Source organism: Phycodurus eques, chromosome 8 (assembly GCF_024500275.1).
Source record: "Phycodurus eques isolate BA_2022a chromosome 8, UOR_Pequ_1.1, whole genome shotgun sequence".
Classification (NCBI taxonomy): domain Eukaryota; kingdom Metazoa; phylum Chordata; class Actinopteri; order Syngnathiformes; family Syngnathidae; genus Phycodurus; species Phycodurus eques.
This window is the reverse complement of record NC_084532.1, coordinates 14606348-14623362: the sequence shown is the minus strand read 5'-3', so window position 1 is coordinate 14623362 and position 17015 is coordinate 14606348. Positions and strand designations below refer to the sequence as shown.

General features: G+C 40.4%; 1 protein-coding gene across 7 annotated transcripts in view; it reads left to right on the top strand.

Moving 5' to 3' along the window:
• The window catches only part of ptprsa (protein tyrosine phosphatase receptor type Sa), a 276448-nt gene that overhangs the window by 124143 nt on the left and 135290 nt on the right, over positions 1–17015 (top strand). For all 7 annotated transcript variants that reach the window (XM_061684316.1, XM_061684321.1, XM_061684318.1 and 4 more), the window contains one exon: positions 7575–7798. In XM_061684316.1, coding sequence (XP_061540300.1) covers positions 7702–7798 — 97 coding nt within the window. In that variant the 5' untranslated portion in view covers positions 7575–7701. The remainder of the gene's footprint in view (positions 1–7574; positions 7799–17015) is intronic.

Here is a 17015-nt window from a genome sequence, read left to right as displayed (position 1 = left end):
AAGGAGGAGAGGAAGTAAGCAAACAGTCTCTCTATGCATGTGTGTGTTCATCATCTCTTGGAACAAGGTGTCACCCCTTAGTGGTAAACAAAATGGCTGGGCAATAAAGTCTCCATTTAGGAGGTCAGCTCACCAATCATGCCTCCCAGCTGCCAATCTGCACACCTACCCACAGCATGACCCTGATGGCTGCTGCACTCAGCCTCAACCAGGGTGTTTTTTGAGTTAAAGCCTCCCAAGTCTGTCTGTTAAGTGCAACAACATTGCAACCCCATATTGTTCAGTGCAAACCATCCCCTGCTGATCACACTAAGACGAAAGCCTGAAGAGAAGCACAAGATTGTTATTAGATTCTGTAGTCTTTAGTTAAAGTGGCACTACACAGGCAAACAAAATGGTCTAAATTCGACACACCACAGAGAAGCGTAATGTTAACAAGCCTGACAAATTTGGATTAATAAAAACAAATTGCCAAGTATATAAAATCAGGTTTCAAAACTTGAATAGTAAGGGCCACCTCTCAGCTCTCAGACGCTGTGGGCGTGTCGAAGGATTGTGCCAAAAGGAATCAAACATACTGAGGCGGTGATAGCTTATATGATTTAAAATAACATTAGGAGGCTCAACTTCAAAATTTAATGGTTATTGTGGACTGTAATCATAAAATAAGCACACAATTCAACTTACTCTCGTTGTTGGTGACGTAATGTCATAGCCGAACACAGAGTCAGCACTGTCCCATTCACTAGTATCAAGTTACCCACAAAGCCATGTTTCAGGTGAAAGTTTACAAAACTATCTGTCGTAAAATGCGCACTGCAGAGTCGGCTAATGGTAGTGTTGATGTCCAGCTCGCCATCCGCGTGTTTCTTCAAAGTCATTCCATAGCTTTTTTATTGACTAGTATCAAGTTACCCACAAAGACATGTTGTTTCTGGTGAAAGTTTACAAAACTATCCATCGTAAAATGTGCACTGCAGGGTCGACTGGTGGTGTTGATGTTCAACTCGCCATGTGCGTGTATCTTTAAAAAGTCAATCAATCGCTTTTTCATGTCCTCATTTTTTTGGGTGCTTAAAAAAAACGTCACCGAGCATCCAGCGAAGACCCATTTTCGGAGTGCAGCCATTGTTAGCTTGCTCACTACACTGGAGTGGAGTGGCAAATGGGCCTTGTGATGGAAGCTAAGCCCAGCTATTACTCAACAGAGCAGCCAAACGAAATTATGTCACTGTACTTGTATAGTGGGGGAGGGAACTCTCGCAAGAAAGTATATGCCCCACCCCCGTGATGTCACGGGGATGTGACAAAATCAGGAAAATTCAAACGGTGAAAAAGATGCTTAAGCTACAGTATATCTCAACAATTCAGTTTTGCGGATGTTTGCTTCCTCTTTCTTGATGTACCGCACTGTAGATTCATTTACGCCATAATGGCGTGCCACAGATGCATAACTTCTGCCCTCTTTGATCATATCTAAAAGTTTTCACTTTTTCGCTGATGGTCATCATCTTCTTCTACCTCTTGGGCGCCCCAGAGGAAGCTGTCGCAGGGGCACAGTGCTTAGGCGGCATTGTAAGGGTTTAACTAATAAAAAAAAGTTATCGCTTAAACAAAAAAGTTATCACGAACACAGCACTAAGATACAGTATGCGAGACAGTCAACAGCGTGGACGAGACTGGCGATACACAACGAGGGAAGATGCTGGGTTAGGCTGCGATGATGCGCAGCCAATCAGCTCACAGGATAAATCCACTCGTGCTCTCATCTGTCGATGTCGCGCCGGAAACCAATCACGCGCCTTGTATGAGTGCCCGTGGCATGTACAGTACAGTACAGGCATGTACAAAGCCTCTTGAGTCAACTCATCTCTTTGTTAGTCATGCAGGGAAACCTTCTCTCTCGTGCATCAACATTAAACAACGCGTCTTTCCCCAATATGGCTGGGGATATGGCTATATTTTTTCATTTTTATTTTTTGATGAATTATTTATTTTTTTTATGAATATTTTGGAAAAACCCGCAAAGCACTGAAGCCGCAAAAAATGAAGCGCGAAGTGGCGAGGGAACACTGTACATATTTTTTTGCATTCCCATAATAAGGTAGCGGTGTTACAGTTCTCCTCGGCCAAACAAACCCTAAATTCAAAATTTGTGATAAATTGCTGTCATAGCTAGTAAAACAGGGATTGTTTTTTGCTAGTGATCTAGTACCTCTCTGTTCATGGTGTTATTTATTTATTGCTTTATACAGAACTTTGATGCAATGTGCCTGCTTTTAAAGTGCTTAAAAAAATAAAGTTGGATTGGATACTACACTGCCATCTATTGCTATTGTATTCAGCTCGTTTCAACATCAGAAAATGAAAGTTAGAAAACCGCAGCTAGTTTGCTTGTACTGTATTTGTAATGCAAGGTCATAATTTTGGGATATCCCTTTAACATTTCTCAAAACCTCATTTTTAATCTTCACTTGTAATGTTCATCCATCCATCCATCCATTTTCTTCCGCTTATCCGAGGTCTGGTAGCAGGGGCAGTAGCTTTAGCAGGAACGCCCAGACTTCCCTCTCCCCAGCCACTCCATCCAGCTCTTCCGGGGGGATCCCGAGGCGTTCCGAGGCCAGCCGGGAGACGTAGTCTCTCCAGCGTGTCCTGGGTCGTCCCCGGGGTTTCCTCCGGGTGGGACGTGCCCAGGGAGGTGTCCGGGAGGCTTCCGAATCAGATGCCCCAGCCACCTCATCTTGCTTCTCTCAATGTGGAGGAGCAGCGGCTCTACTCTGAGCCCCTCCTGGATGACCGACCTTCTCACCCTATCTCTAAGGGAGAGCCTGGACACCCTGCGCACGCCACCCTTTTCCGACTGAGTACTATGGTCTCAGATTTGGAGGTGCTGATTTTCATCCCAGCCGCTTCACACTCTGCTGCGAACCGCTCCAGTGAAAGTTGGAGATCACGGCCTGATGAAGCTAAGAGAACCAAAAAGCTTCTTCAAAAAGCAGCGATGCAAAACTGAGGCCACCAAACTGGACCCCCTCTACGCCTCGGCTGCGCCTAGAAATTCTGTCCATAAAAGTTCTGAACAGAATCGGTGACAAAGGATATACTGGTCACTCATGCCAGAGTAGCATCTGCTCCATTTGCAGACTGATTGAGGAGTATCTGTAACATTTGCACAACCAACATTGTCCCAGATTATCGCACTACTTGTCACTTTAAACCGCATACACTCCTTGAAGTCTCAGCTCCCTTTGCACAATGGTCATTGCACCGGACTATTGCAATATTAGTCATTCGAACTGCTCTAAGTGCGAGAGGACTCTGCATCTTTTTGCACAATTGTCAAAAAAAATAAATAAATAAATGTACCGGCATTACCAGATAACTAGCAACCCTTTACTGCTCAGTGACTGTTTTTTTTTTTTTTTGTCAATGTCTTTCTGTCTCCAAAGTGTTCTGTAAATTGACTGTCTGTTGTCGTACTAGAGCGGCTCCAAATACCGGAGACAAATTCCTTGTGTGTTTTTTGGACATACTTGGCAAATAAAGATGATTCTGATTCTGATGTAGAGCTGTAATGTTCATCTCAAGATTAAAATCTTTCTGATTTACCACTTCACCGGCTACATACTGTATGAATGTGATGTAAGTTACACTTAAAATGTAAATGCTGCAGGCATGCTTCAGGAATGGGTGTTTTTATTTTGTATGCTCTTCTGCCTCCTGTGAGGCTTCCCTATGCATAGCAGCTAATGACAGGTGTGCTCAGTATCAAGTTACTCTGATACAGATTTTGCAGGATATACTGGATGGAAATGAAAGAACGATGCTGGGAGGTATACTGAGTAATTTACATAATAGTCTTGCAGTTCCATGCAAATTCATGTGATTCTTGGCTGCACATCTGCAATGCAAGCATAGTTTAGTATGCATGGGTTTGAAGGAGAAGGAAGCACAGAAAGGAAATGAGGGAGGAGAAAAAAAGAACATGGGGGATTAGAAGGATGACTATTTTGAGCAGGGAGACATATTTAGAAGCCTTATTCCTCAATCTTCACACGTATATACCTTCTCTCTGCAACAGCCACCATTTACCTATTATTCATTTTACATACTTTTATAAAGGGTAGTGTGAACTGGACTAAAATTTTTCTCTTATTTTCTCAAACATTCTCCTTTTTTTTCTTATCACCAATATACTGTACTAGAACAAGTAAAGCTAACGGATCATTGGCTGAGGTAAATACTACTTAAACTAAATACTATAACTTTAGACTGAAGCATGAAAACATCTGGGCTCAAATACTGCACATGCACATTGAGGCATCGGCTAAAGGCAGAATATAAACAGTTGTAGGGAGATAGCAAGCTGTGGAATTTGGTTGAAAATTTTAATTTCCATTTTATCCTACCACAGAAAACTAAAGAATTGAGCCACCTGTGATAATTGCTAAATGTGCTCTACATTTTCTACAAACACAAAAACAAAAATCCGAGCCACATGATTTGAAAATATTAACAGTAAATGCTTTATTTTCTTCCGTTTGATGCCTATACAGTATAGCCTATTCTCATTATTATTTGTATTAGTAGTAGTACTAGTAGTACAGTATTATTATTATTAAAGCATTGGGATTATGAAAATACACATACTGTAACTATGAGGTTAGACAAAGTTGGCTATGTTTATAAATTGCTTGTAACTAAATGCACCCGAATAAGTTGCTAGATTAGTCTATAGTCTATTGTTGTTGTTTTTTTTTGTTGTGAGACGGGTTCTCACTAATGATAGCGACATATTCGCACATTGTCCACACTTGCTTTTAACATTAGGGACTTGAGCGCACTTCGCAGTCGAGGGATAGTGGGGCGAGCAATAACTCATTTGCATGAGACAAGAAAGCCTCCTCAGAACAGGCTCATTTCAGTCTCCACAAGAGGACAAAACATGCTTCAATTCTTTTTCTTCTTCTTGGGGTATTTTGTACATCAAAAGTATGTCACAGACATGTCACAGACATACTTTTGACGTACAAAAGTATGTCTGTTCCCATACTTTTGGGAACATTTTTATAGTTTGAAACAATTCATTGTATGTCTCCTCTTAAGTAAACATATGCTCTACCTTATCTCTTCAATCTTTGCTTTTAGTTGAGCATTGAACTGCAGTAGAGAGAGTCATGTGGTGCCGTCGTTAAACTGAATCCCACACCTAGCCTTAGGTTACGTTCGGTTTGCACGTTCAACAACAATAGGTGTTGTAATTGTGTTGTGAAGTTTGTATTGCTCGCAGAGGTGCAGATAAAAAAGCCATGCCCTAAGGAGAGGACCATAAATCATAACCCTGGCCATCATCTGTGCACGGATGGAGTAATCTCTCTCAGGCATGGCAAGGTTTCCTCCATCGCCAACATTGTTTACTGTGAGAACAAAAGGCACATCACTCTTTAAGTCCATCCATCCATTTTCTTTACCGCTTATCCTCACTAGGGTCGCAGGCTGCTGGAGCCTATCCCAGCTATCTTCGGGTGGGAGGCGGGGTACACCATGAAACGGTCGCCAGCCAATCGTAGGGCACATAGAAACAAACAACCATTCGCACTCAAATTCACACCAACGGGCAATTTAAAGTCTTCAATCAACCTACCACGCATGTTTTGGGATGTGGGAGGAAACCAGAGTGCCCAGAGAAAACCCACAAAGGCACGGGGAGAACATGCAAACTCCACACAGGCGTGGCCGGGATTTGAACCCCAGTCCCCAGAACTGTGAGGCAGATGTGCTAACCAGTTGTACACCATGCCGGCACTCTTTAAGTCACCTAGACAATTATTTAGTTGTTACCAATGACTTCCACTACCTGCCAGGCAAAAAAAGATGGACTATGGACACACGGCATGTTGGTCACGTGTTGTAAACTAAGCTGGGTTTAACTAAGAAGCCCACCCTTTTCAGGTAAAGTGCTGTATTCCATTGCATTATTCAGGCATTTAGAAAAAAGGTAAATGGATAAAGGTATTAAATATTAGAAAAAGCTTTTTTTCATCATATATGGGATTTGCTGTTTGTGCTTTCATAGTTGTGGAGTGGAAGTATTTCTCTGAGATTGGCTGCTGATGGATAGATGGATATCATTATTTCTGCCAGTCACATGACAGAAGTTGCAAATCTTGCAGAAAAGCACCGTAATGTAGCTTCATCTTAATGTTCAGGTACTGGTATAAAATATATAAATTATCTGAAATTTGTGTATAAATACAAACTAGAAACTATTTTAACATAAGGTTGTATGTCCTATAAAACATTAATTTTGTCATTTGTCTGATTGTGTACCAAAGCTTTAAGGAGAATATCAAATTTAAAGCTGTAAAACAACTCTGAGGGACATCAGCGAAAACCTCAAGAGGACATGAAGTGTGTCACAATCAACTTAAATCGGAAAAAGACAACACAAAATGATGCAACCTCGTTAGCAAAAAGAATAGGAATAGGCTGGGAAAAGAAGTAGAGACAAACCTCAACCATTCTGCAAGAAGGTGTTATGGACTGACAAAGATTAACCTTTTAACAAAGTGATGGAAAGAAAAGTTTGGAGAAAGAAATACCCCACATACAAGCTCATTTGTAAAACACATTGGAGGTAATGTAATGACTTGGGCTTACATGGCTTCTTCTGGGGCTGGCTCGCTAAGCTTGACTGATGATCTAACAAGTGATGGCAGCAGCAAAAGCCATATAGATTTGTACAAAAACATTTTGTCTGCCAATTTAAAGAAATATGTAGCCAACCTAATTGGCAGAGCCTTCATCATGGAGCTAGATGATTACCCAAGGCACACTGCCAAATCAATAAAACCGAGAAGTGGAAGATTTTAGGGTTTAAGTGTATCACCAGACTTAAACCATGTGGAGCATGCATTTTACCTGAAAAAGAGGAGACTGAGGAGAGCAACCCCACAAAGTAAACAAGAACTGAAAGAAAATACTGGATATTTATTTTCAAAGATGGTGATGTCACTGGGTTCCAAGCCCTATGCATTGAGTTATTGCAAGAAAATCATTAGCAAATACCACACATAAGTCTAACTCACTTTTTTTGTATTTTAAGTCCATATATTCGAATACTTTTCATAGAAAAAATGTGTTCCGTTACAAATAATATCTTCTATGTTGTTTTTAACATCCAGAAATAGATACCTGGAAATAAAAGCAAAACCTTTGTTTTATCTCATGTTCTTTAGCATAATAAAAGAACTGACCTCACTCTTCCAATACAATACAAAAGGACTCTAAGTTATAAAATGTGGGAAATGGGGTAATAAATATCACACTCCTACTGTCTTTTCAAGAATTCCCCCCCGAGGTCATTCAACAATTTTTCCTTTTTTTTCTTTTTTCTTTATTCTTTTTTTTTTTTACTTCAGTCAATATGTCTGATCTCCAATATGATTTTCATAAACTCTTTTTTTTCCTTCCCCTTGTTGCAAATGATTGATCACTGCCCTGGGACTTCACACTGTCTACAAAAAAACAAAGTTCTAACATTGGTGCTTTCTGTCTGTTTCTTCTTGCAGAGTGCCAAACCATCCTGCCTGCAGAAATCAAGCTTCCCGGTACAGTTGGGGCCTCGGCTCTCCAGCCAGGTCGAAAATAACTCCCCCTATCCCCGCCCCACCCCCACACACACCCAGTGGAACCAAAATGGCCACAAGGTGTGGTGCTCATCTACCTTTTCCACTCCTGCTCCCTGTTACCACTCTGCTGCTATCACTGCTGCTCACTGATTCACAGGCCTTATGTAAGTACCAGTCGAACTCCTCAGCCCTCTGAATGGCACTTGATGACGTACTGTGGCTGTTTGACGCCGACAAAGTGTTTAGTTATGTTGCATTGTGTCCAACACAGTCATGTCATACAATACAATTCCTTCAGTAGCTGGCATCCTCTTCTTGTAGTAGCATATATTGTAATAGCATACGTTAAGTGGACTCCAATGGTTAATTTGTCAAACAATAAGGGATATAGAAAAGCTGAAATGAAACATTTTTCACAAACGTGATGAATTAAATTAATATAACTGACACAATAGTAGACATGGCATAATATAGTCTTTTAATTAAATTAAATCAATTAAAAGTTGGATGACTTGAAATAAATAACATAAGGCGTGTTATATTTTAAGCCATTTTATGAATGTACAATTGTATTTTGCTGAAGTTTAATTAATAATGATTAGTTCACCTGTTAAGAATGTGATACTTTGGAAGCTGAGGAATGTGTCAACCTTAGTACTGCACATTATAGTTAGTCCCCGAGGTGTTTCCATTTTACTTCCACTGCAGATTTGTTAGCGCCGCTTGCAGATCAGGTTAATCACAGGTCGATCTGTCTCATTTTTTGTTTTTTTGTTTTACACAATATACTGTATTTTTTTCTGTTCTGCAATATACTGTGTAACTGTGGTGTTTTTTTCCCATTTTCTTTTCTTTTCATTTGAAGTGAAAAGTGAGTGCTCCAGCAATGTTCTGAAGTTATTAGGCCCACATATGCACATGCAAGGAGTTCGCCTGTGCTTCAAGACATACATTTTCATAACCACCTTCTAATCACGTACGCTATGATTAAAAAATCCCGTTATGTCATATCCCGATGTTGCAATTGATTATTCATCCCTAATTTGTTAGTTTTTTCTTATAGCAGGTATATAAATTATTTTCAAACAGCACTTAACTATGGTTAAATAGTACTTAAAAAATTTAGTCTCTAAATGATTTATCCTGCATTTATTTCTAATGGGAAAAATGTTTATGTAATTAGAAAAAGTCGAAAAGCAGCCTAAAGTTCAACTTCCCATGGTCCACTGTATCTACTACTTTATAAATTAATACATTCTAATCTTTGACACCCTTTTTTTTGTTGTTGTTTTCAAAAGGGACTTGGAAACTGACACCACAGAAAAAAACTTCTTGCAATAAAAGGGTGTCTTCTGATATTCATACAATGACAATTTTGTAGCACAATCTGTAACGCCTTGGGCTTTAGAGTCAAGGACAATGATTCATGTCCCATTATGGACAAAATTTGTCCATGGACTCAAAATTAGTCGTTGGAGATGTTAGACTTTATTGTTTTTAGCAAATAATCATTAACATAGGATTTTATGGCTGCAACACGTTCCAAAAAAGCTGGGACATGTGGCAAAAAAGACTGAGAAAGTTGAGGAATGCTCATCAAACACCTGTTAGGAACATCCCACAGGTGAACAGGCTAATTGGGAGAAGGTGGGTGCCATGATTGGGTATAAAAGGAGCTTCCCTGAATTGCTCAGTCATTCACAAGCAAAGATGGGGCGAGGTTCACCTCTTTGTGAACAAGTGCGTGAGAAAATAGTCGAACAGTTTAAGGACAATGTTCCTTACCGTACAATTGCAATTTAGGGATTTCATCATCTACGGTCCATTATACAATCAAAAGGTTCAGAGAATCTGGAGAAATCACTGCATGTAAGCGGCAAGGCTGAAAACAGACATTGAATGCCTGTGGCCTTCGATCACTCAGGCGGCACTGCATCAAAACCGACATCAATGTGTAAAGGATATCACCACATGGGCTCAGGAACACTTCTGAAAACCAATGTCAGTAAATAGAGTTCGGCGCTACATCCGTAAGTGCAACTTGAAACTCTACTATGAAAAGCAAAAGCCATTTATCAACAACACCCAGAAACGCCGCCGGCTTCTCTGGGCCCGAGCTCATCTAAGATGGACTGATGCAAAGTGAAAAAGTGTTCTGTGGTCCGACGAGTCCACATTTCAAATTGTTTTTGGAAATTGTGGACGTCGTGTCCTCCGGGCCAAAGAGGAAAAGAACCATCCGGACTGTGATGGACGCAAAGTTCAAAAGCCAGCATCTGTGATGGTATGGGGCTGTGTTAGTGCCAATGGCATGGGTAATTTACACATCTGTTAATACTGAAAGCTACATACAGGGTTTGGAGAAACATATGCTGCCATTGTCACTGATGGTGTAGTGGTACACTCGCCTGACTTTGGTGCGGGCAGCGTGGGTTCAGTTCCCACTCAGTGTCAGTGTGAATGTGAGTGCGAATGTTTGTCCGTACCTATATGTACCCTGCGACTGACTGGCAACCAGTTCAGGCTGTAGTCCGCCTTTCGCCTGACGGAGTCAGCTGGGATAGGCTCCAGCGCCCCACGACCCTAACCAGGATAAGCGGTGTTGAAAATGGATGGATGAATGCTGCCATACAAGCCACGTCTTTTTCATGGACGCCCCTGCTTATTTCAGCAAGACAATGCCAAACCACATTCTGCACGTGTTACAACAGCGTGGCTTCGTAGTAACAGAGTGCGGATACTAGACAGGCCTCCCTGCAGTCCTGACCTGTCTCCCATTGAAAATGTGTGGCGCATTATGAAGCGTAAAATACGACAACGGAGACCCCAGAATGGGAAAGAATTCCACCTACAAAGCTTCAACAATTAGTGTCTTCAGTTCCCAAACGTTTATTGAATGTTAATGATTCTTTGCTAAAAACAATAACGTTTTTCAGTTTGAACATTAAATATCTTGTCTTTGTAGTGTATTCGATTAAATATAGGTCGAACATGTTTTGCAAATCATTGTATTCTGTTTTTATTTATGTTTAACACAACGTCCCATTCATTGGAATTGGGGTTGTATTTTTCATGACACTAATCATAGAGTCTCTGTCTGTCAATCATTTTAGAACACAAATAAATCTTTCACGATGACGTCTGTATTTCCATCTTAGGAGGGACCTCAGTAGTGTCTTATCCCACCCCGTCAACTCCTGCTTCAGATTTGTTCGTCATCATTTCTCCAATGGGCTTAGATCAGCATTAAGGAGGGAAACAAAGGGGAGGCTCTGCAAACAAACAGAACAGGGGTGATGGCAAGGTTGGGGGAATTTTCTTTTTTTTTTAATCCTTTGCTTGTGTGGTAGAAACATGTTTTTGTACATTCATTTGAATGTGTGGGTGTCCACTGTATACCCATACACAGTAAACATTTGTTCGGGATATGTAAGTCAGACATACATTTTTGTACATTTTACTTCAAAGTAAACCACGTTATTGTCATGACATAATTTTCTTCACTGGATTAGCAATATAGAAGAGGGATGGATAGAAAATGAAAGAAAATACTTTCGGGGTGAAAAAAATAACAATAAAGTAAAGCATATCTACTCAGACATTGTCTACTCAAACAAATCATTTTAAACGTGACTAAATTGCATGATTAAGGGATTGCTGTTTGTAATAATCAAACATATAAATACATAGAAAATAGGTGTACATCCTCCGTGGGCCGCTAAATTCAACTGAGAAGAAAAGATTGTTATGTTGCAACAGAGCGGTTTTCCTTTGATGCATGGAGCAGTCTGGTCACATGATTGTGCAGTCTTTGCGCTCAGCTGGTGGAAAACATCAAAAATTGCATATAGGAAGGTGACAACCCAATGTCTTTTATTCCCATTTTTGCATTTTCTGTAATGTCAAAACCAGAGGTGGGTAGTTACGCGCTACATTTACACACGTAGCATTTTGGATAAATGATACTTGTAAAAGTAGTTTTAATACTGTAAGGTCAAAACCAGAGGTGGGTAGTAACGCGCTACATTTAATCAAATAGCATTTTGGATAAATTATACTTGTAAAAGTAGTTTTAATACTGCATATATTTTACTTTTACTCGAGTATTTATGTTAAGAAGAAACGCTACTTTCACTCCGATACAAGGATCTAAATGCTTATTTATTTTATTTTATATATTATTATAGCGGCGGCACGGTGGCCGACTGGTTAGAGCGTCGGCCTCACAGTTCTGAGGACCCGGGTTCAATCCCCGGCCCCGACTGTGTGGAGTTTGCATGTTCTCCCCGTGCCTGCGTGGGTTTTCTCCGGGCACTCCGGTTTCCTCCCACATCCCAAAAACATGCATAAATTGGAGACTGTAATTGCCCGTAGGTGTGCATGTGAGTGCGAATGGTTGTCTGTTTGTATGTGCCCTGCAATTGGCTGGCAACCAGTTCAGGGTGTACCCCGCCTCCTGCCCGATGACAGCTGGGATAGGCTCCAGCACGCCCGCGACCCTAGTGAGGATAAGCGGCTCAGAAAATGGATGGATGGATATTATTATAGCTCTTGCTTATTTATCAACTATTTTGTGTGTGACCTATCGGTTTAGAATACGACTTCGACTTATGCATTAGGCGCTGTTTGCTCCAATCCATTTTAAGCGCTAGTGACATTCAAGTCACCAATCAAACGACACAAGGAAGTCACATGACCTCACACAATGTCTTCTATTGGCCATCCCAGGCATAGGTATTAACACTAGATAAGACAGTCCAGCAAATCGATGTGCCTATGTGATGACCCTATTAAGCCCTCGTTATACTCCCACGCTCACGCGGCCGACAGCACCCGCATTGCATCATGTGACCGACGCATTGGGCTGCGCGGTCCCTATGCAGCACTTGACGCACACACGGCACAAATTGTCGCCGCGCGCAAAATAGGGCGGAGATGATCTCTCGTGATTAATCTGTTTTAGTCAAATGCCAGGATGACGTACTCAGCTTTCCCCTTGGTTCCACATACCACCAACGCCGCCGCCTTCTTGATCGATTTTGGCAGTATAATTAAACATATCATCTGCTCATGTAGGTCCATTTGTTCTAGGAGACTGTTCCATGGTCGCCATTGTTGATGCTTTGTTCCTCGTTCCTTGTCCCGGAAAGGAAAGTAAAAACGGCTACCGGAAATGGCCATAAAACGCAGAGGAAACTCCACCCTGTGGCGTCCTAGCCAATACCAGCCGTAGCGACACACCGGACTTGGAGGAGAACTGCGAGGAGAACATTTTCAAAATAGCGCGCATGGGTTGCGCTCGAGTATAAAGGCAAACTGATAGCCGCAGTGATGTCAGCGCGGTTCCCGCTCGTGCGAGTATAAAAAAGCCCTTAAGGGGGTCGTTGTTACCATTGAAGGCAATGGCGTCCGACTGGTGTTTACATTTAGATGAAGAAAAACAACAACTTTCATGTATTGCAGTTTTTGTCTGTCATTGTCTGCCCAAATGTGGATACTTCAGCCAACTTTTAACTTTAGAAAACACCTTGCAGTAAATTGCAGATGTTTTGTTGTTGTTTTAGCTGTGCATATTAGCCCACATTAGCTCTATTTTCTGACAAGTAACTGTAAAACATGGATCTCTTGGGGTACGTGCTAATCTCGCTCACACTGCACACACGCCCACACACACACACACACCAACGAGCGCGCACACACACACACCCACAGCAATATTTGCACATTCAGATTTTCGTTTGTTATTTTTATTTTATTGATGTTCATGCTCTGATTAAAAAAATCTGAAGTTACTTTATACTCAGTACTCTTACTCAAGTAATTTTTTGGGAGGGCTACTTTTTACATTTACTAGAGTTACATTATTGTTAGGTAACAGTAGTCTTACTTGAGTACAATGTATGGCTACTCTACCCACCTCCATTAAAAAATATTTATTCTCCATAAAATTTTAAGCAAATGCTTCTCATGTTCAAACATTTTCTCTTTCTCATTCACGTCTCTTTCACATCATCAAATCTGCATTCCTGCCCTGCCTGTGGTTCCGTTTACTGTTTTTCCCCCATGTTCACCATCATATTTTTTTTGAACTGTTCACTTTTCTTTATAGTTCTAGTCTTTTCTCTGAACAGCTTCCAAAAATATGCTGTCATAATTTCGTTTTACTTCAATACCCCCCCAAACCACACTCAAATACACACAGTCAATGCAACTTTTTGGGAAACGACTCACTAAAACCATGTGATTCTTCCCTGGTGTTGTCCCCCTCTGGCCTTGCTGCCTTACCATTCATGACCATAAATCACAATGAAATGGAGATTTTTTAATCAAAAGAGAGAGAACGATGGGGCAGTAAATCTAAATAGCAAAACCTTCCATCATATGTAGGTGCATTAATGTATTTCATTTTTGCAGATGGCTCTAGAATACTGGGGGAATTGAAGCTTTATTTACTGTTGTAGACCTGTTGTATTATTCAGCATTGCTATGCATTTATTCAACAAAAGATGAGAATCACACATATATATATTTTCCCCCCTAGAAGTAATGGCGTTTACCGTAATTTCTCGTGTATAATGTGCTGTGAAGTATAATGCGCACTCCCAAAGTTGACCTAAAAAAAAATCAGGAAAACCCTTCTACCTATGTAAAATGCGCACCATCGATTTGCTGCTATCCATATGCTCAAAACATTACAAGTTGTCTCTATTTTTATTCTGGTAGGTTTGTATTTTTATTCTGGTAAGTTTTTCAAAGAATTGTCTGTGTCACAATAATGATTAATAATAATAATAAAAATAATACCCAGTAATAATAAGAATAACAATAATAATAATAATCTTTGTGCATGTGTTGATGTACCGGAAATAAGTGGGCCATGCTTGATGTAAAAAAGCTTACCGGTCTTACATTGCCACCTGCAGTGAAGGTCCCCGTAGTGTGGTATGAATCCTCCGCATGTGCTTTCTAAAAGGCCGAATGCACGATATGTCCATTACCTGTAACTGCGCAGTCATGCCACCAGGAATGATCACCAAGTCAGTTTTCTTTTCTTTTAGGATTTGTTTGATGGCTGGCATGCGATGGCAGCAAAAGGCATCCAGCACCAGAATTTAGTGAGGGAGTCGCTTGTGGTTACACCAGACTGACCTAATCCAGTCTTTAGTAAGCGCCTCATCCATCCACCCTTTTGGGTGGCATCTCACTATGACTCCCATTGGTAAATGGCAGTTCTTGGGAAGAGTTTTTCGTTTAAAGATGATGTATGGCTTCATCTTAGTCCCATCTCCATATGCCCCCAGCATTACAGTAAAGTGGGTTTTTTTTTTCGTTCCCAGTAGACTTTATCCTCGCTGTTTTTCCACCTTTCTGATCGATTGATTGAGTTGAGGGATGTTTGATCGGCATTTACTATGCAGCCAATTTCGTATTCTCGCTGCTTTCTCAGCCGATTGATGAACTGCTGGTATTTCATCAATTTATCCTCATAATCGTCTGGAAGACGTGCAATTGTTATTCTGCGCCGAACAGAGAGGTTGTGCCTCGTCATCAATAAATAGCACCAGTTCGCGGATGCCCTGAAGTCTTGGTTACCTTTATTCCTCATTATTGTCAGAGCTTTGAGATCAAATTCGACAGTGCGTATAGCGCAGCCACTTGCCCTCCGTTTGGCTACAATGTTCAGCAGCTCTTGCTCCATCTCTGAGAACTGCACGACTTTCCCACATCCCAAAGCTCTTGCACGTGCTTTTTGCTGGAAGATTTTCTCCTTCGTTTTCCTCCACAATATCACGTTCGATTCACCCACTTTGAACTGCCGCGCTGCTTCGTGGTTTCCCACGTCTTCGGCAGCGGTGATTTCTTTTAAAAGCGGCTGCGTAATTAGCCCTTTTAGTCAACATTTTCTATCTTAGTTTGAGTTCAAACAAACTCACGGGTAGTCGTTTCTGCTATTTAGTGCAGTAGCAACAAATATGCCACGCTAACAATGGTATTGGTAACATGGCTAACTGCCGCGAGCAGGTCAGGAATCTCAGATTGGCGGCGCACATTACCATAATATATATAAATATGTAATATTAGACATTGCACATCATAATGAAATGTAAGTGTACACCTTTTTTACAACCCTTAGGTACCTGTATACAATGTGATTAATAATAATAATAATAATAATAGAGCTCATTATATATAGGTATTATCAACTTTTTTAAACATATTTTTGGAAAGATTTGCGCATTATTCATGGAAAATTACGCTAGGTTAAGGTCTGCACTCATTATATTCGTTTTCAATTTTTAAAAAAAAGGTTTCTTGTTTTCTTGTCCCTGTTTTTATAGATTTTCTTCTTTGCTTCTGCCTTTGTTCATTCATTCACACTTAATCTTTTCCACGTAAATTATGTGTGAGTGAGTGTGAAATTCAATTGACATGCGCCCAGCTGTTGTGTGATTGGCCCTGATAAATTGCTATAATCTACTGTATTTTGTATCTGTAAAATAGGAAGAAAACAGGTTCATCTTTTATTTAGTCCTCTCAGGCAGGACGCCATGCGCCAAGAAGTCTCTTGGCACTCTTTGCATTCTTGGAAGATGGCAACAGTTTGGAAACATTTTCTTTGGCCCCAGTTAAATAATTTAGAATGTTTGAAGAATAAACAAGCACTTAGTATTGTAGTTCAAGACAGTAAAACCTAGACAGGTTATGAAGAGAAAACATTTTGAAAAGAATATCCTTTTTGCATATTTTGGAACATCGACATTTAAAGACAAACTGTTGGGGATGCTGGTTGACCTCCGATTTGGCGAGAATGGGGAAAAAAAATTACTGCACCGTAATTCAGATAAATGATTCATTTCCTTACCTATTTTTCATACCGTGCTCTTCCAGAATTAGTTTTATCTAAATTGATAACTTACTTTTGTTGTGATTAACTCATTTTGATGCTATACTAACATCAGTGGTACAAAAAATAAAATTTTACATCGAAGTGCAAATCAAATACCAAAGAAGAAGTGTGTGCAATCACAGCGAAACATTGAGACATTACGCCATAATCAAAATTGTGTAGGCCTTGGAGTGTGATGCAATGGCTATTATTATTTGTTCGGCTCCAACTACCGGAGACAAATTCCTTGTGTGTTTTGGACATACTTGGCAAATAAAGATGATTCTGATGATTCTGATTCTGATTCTGATAAATAATTGCTTAGAACATGTAAATAAACCAATTGCTCCATTTAATATCGCCATTACCACGTTTCAGATCAAATACAAGTAGTGGGAATTTGAATACATTACCTTGATCTTCTATGTGCATGTAGCTTGACTTCCAAGTAGTGGGTTAGTAGTTGTACCTCAATTGCTTCAAGATGGAATTAT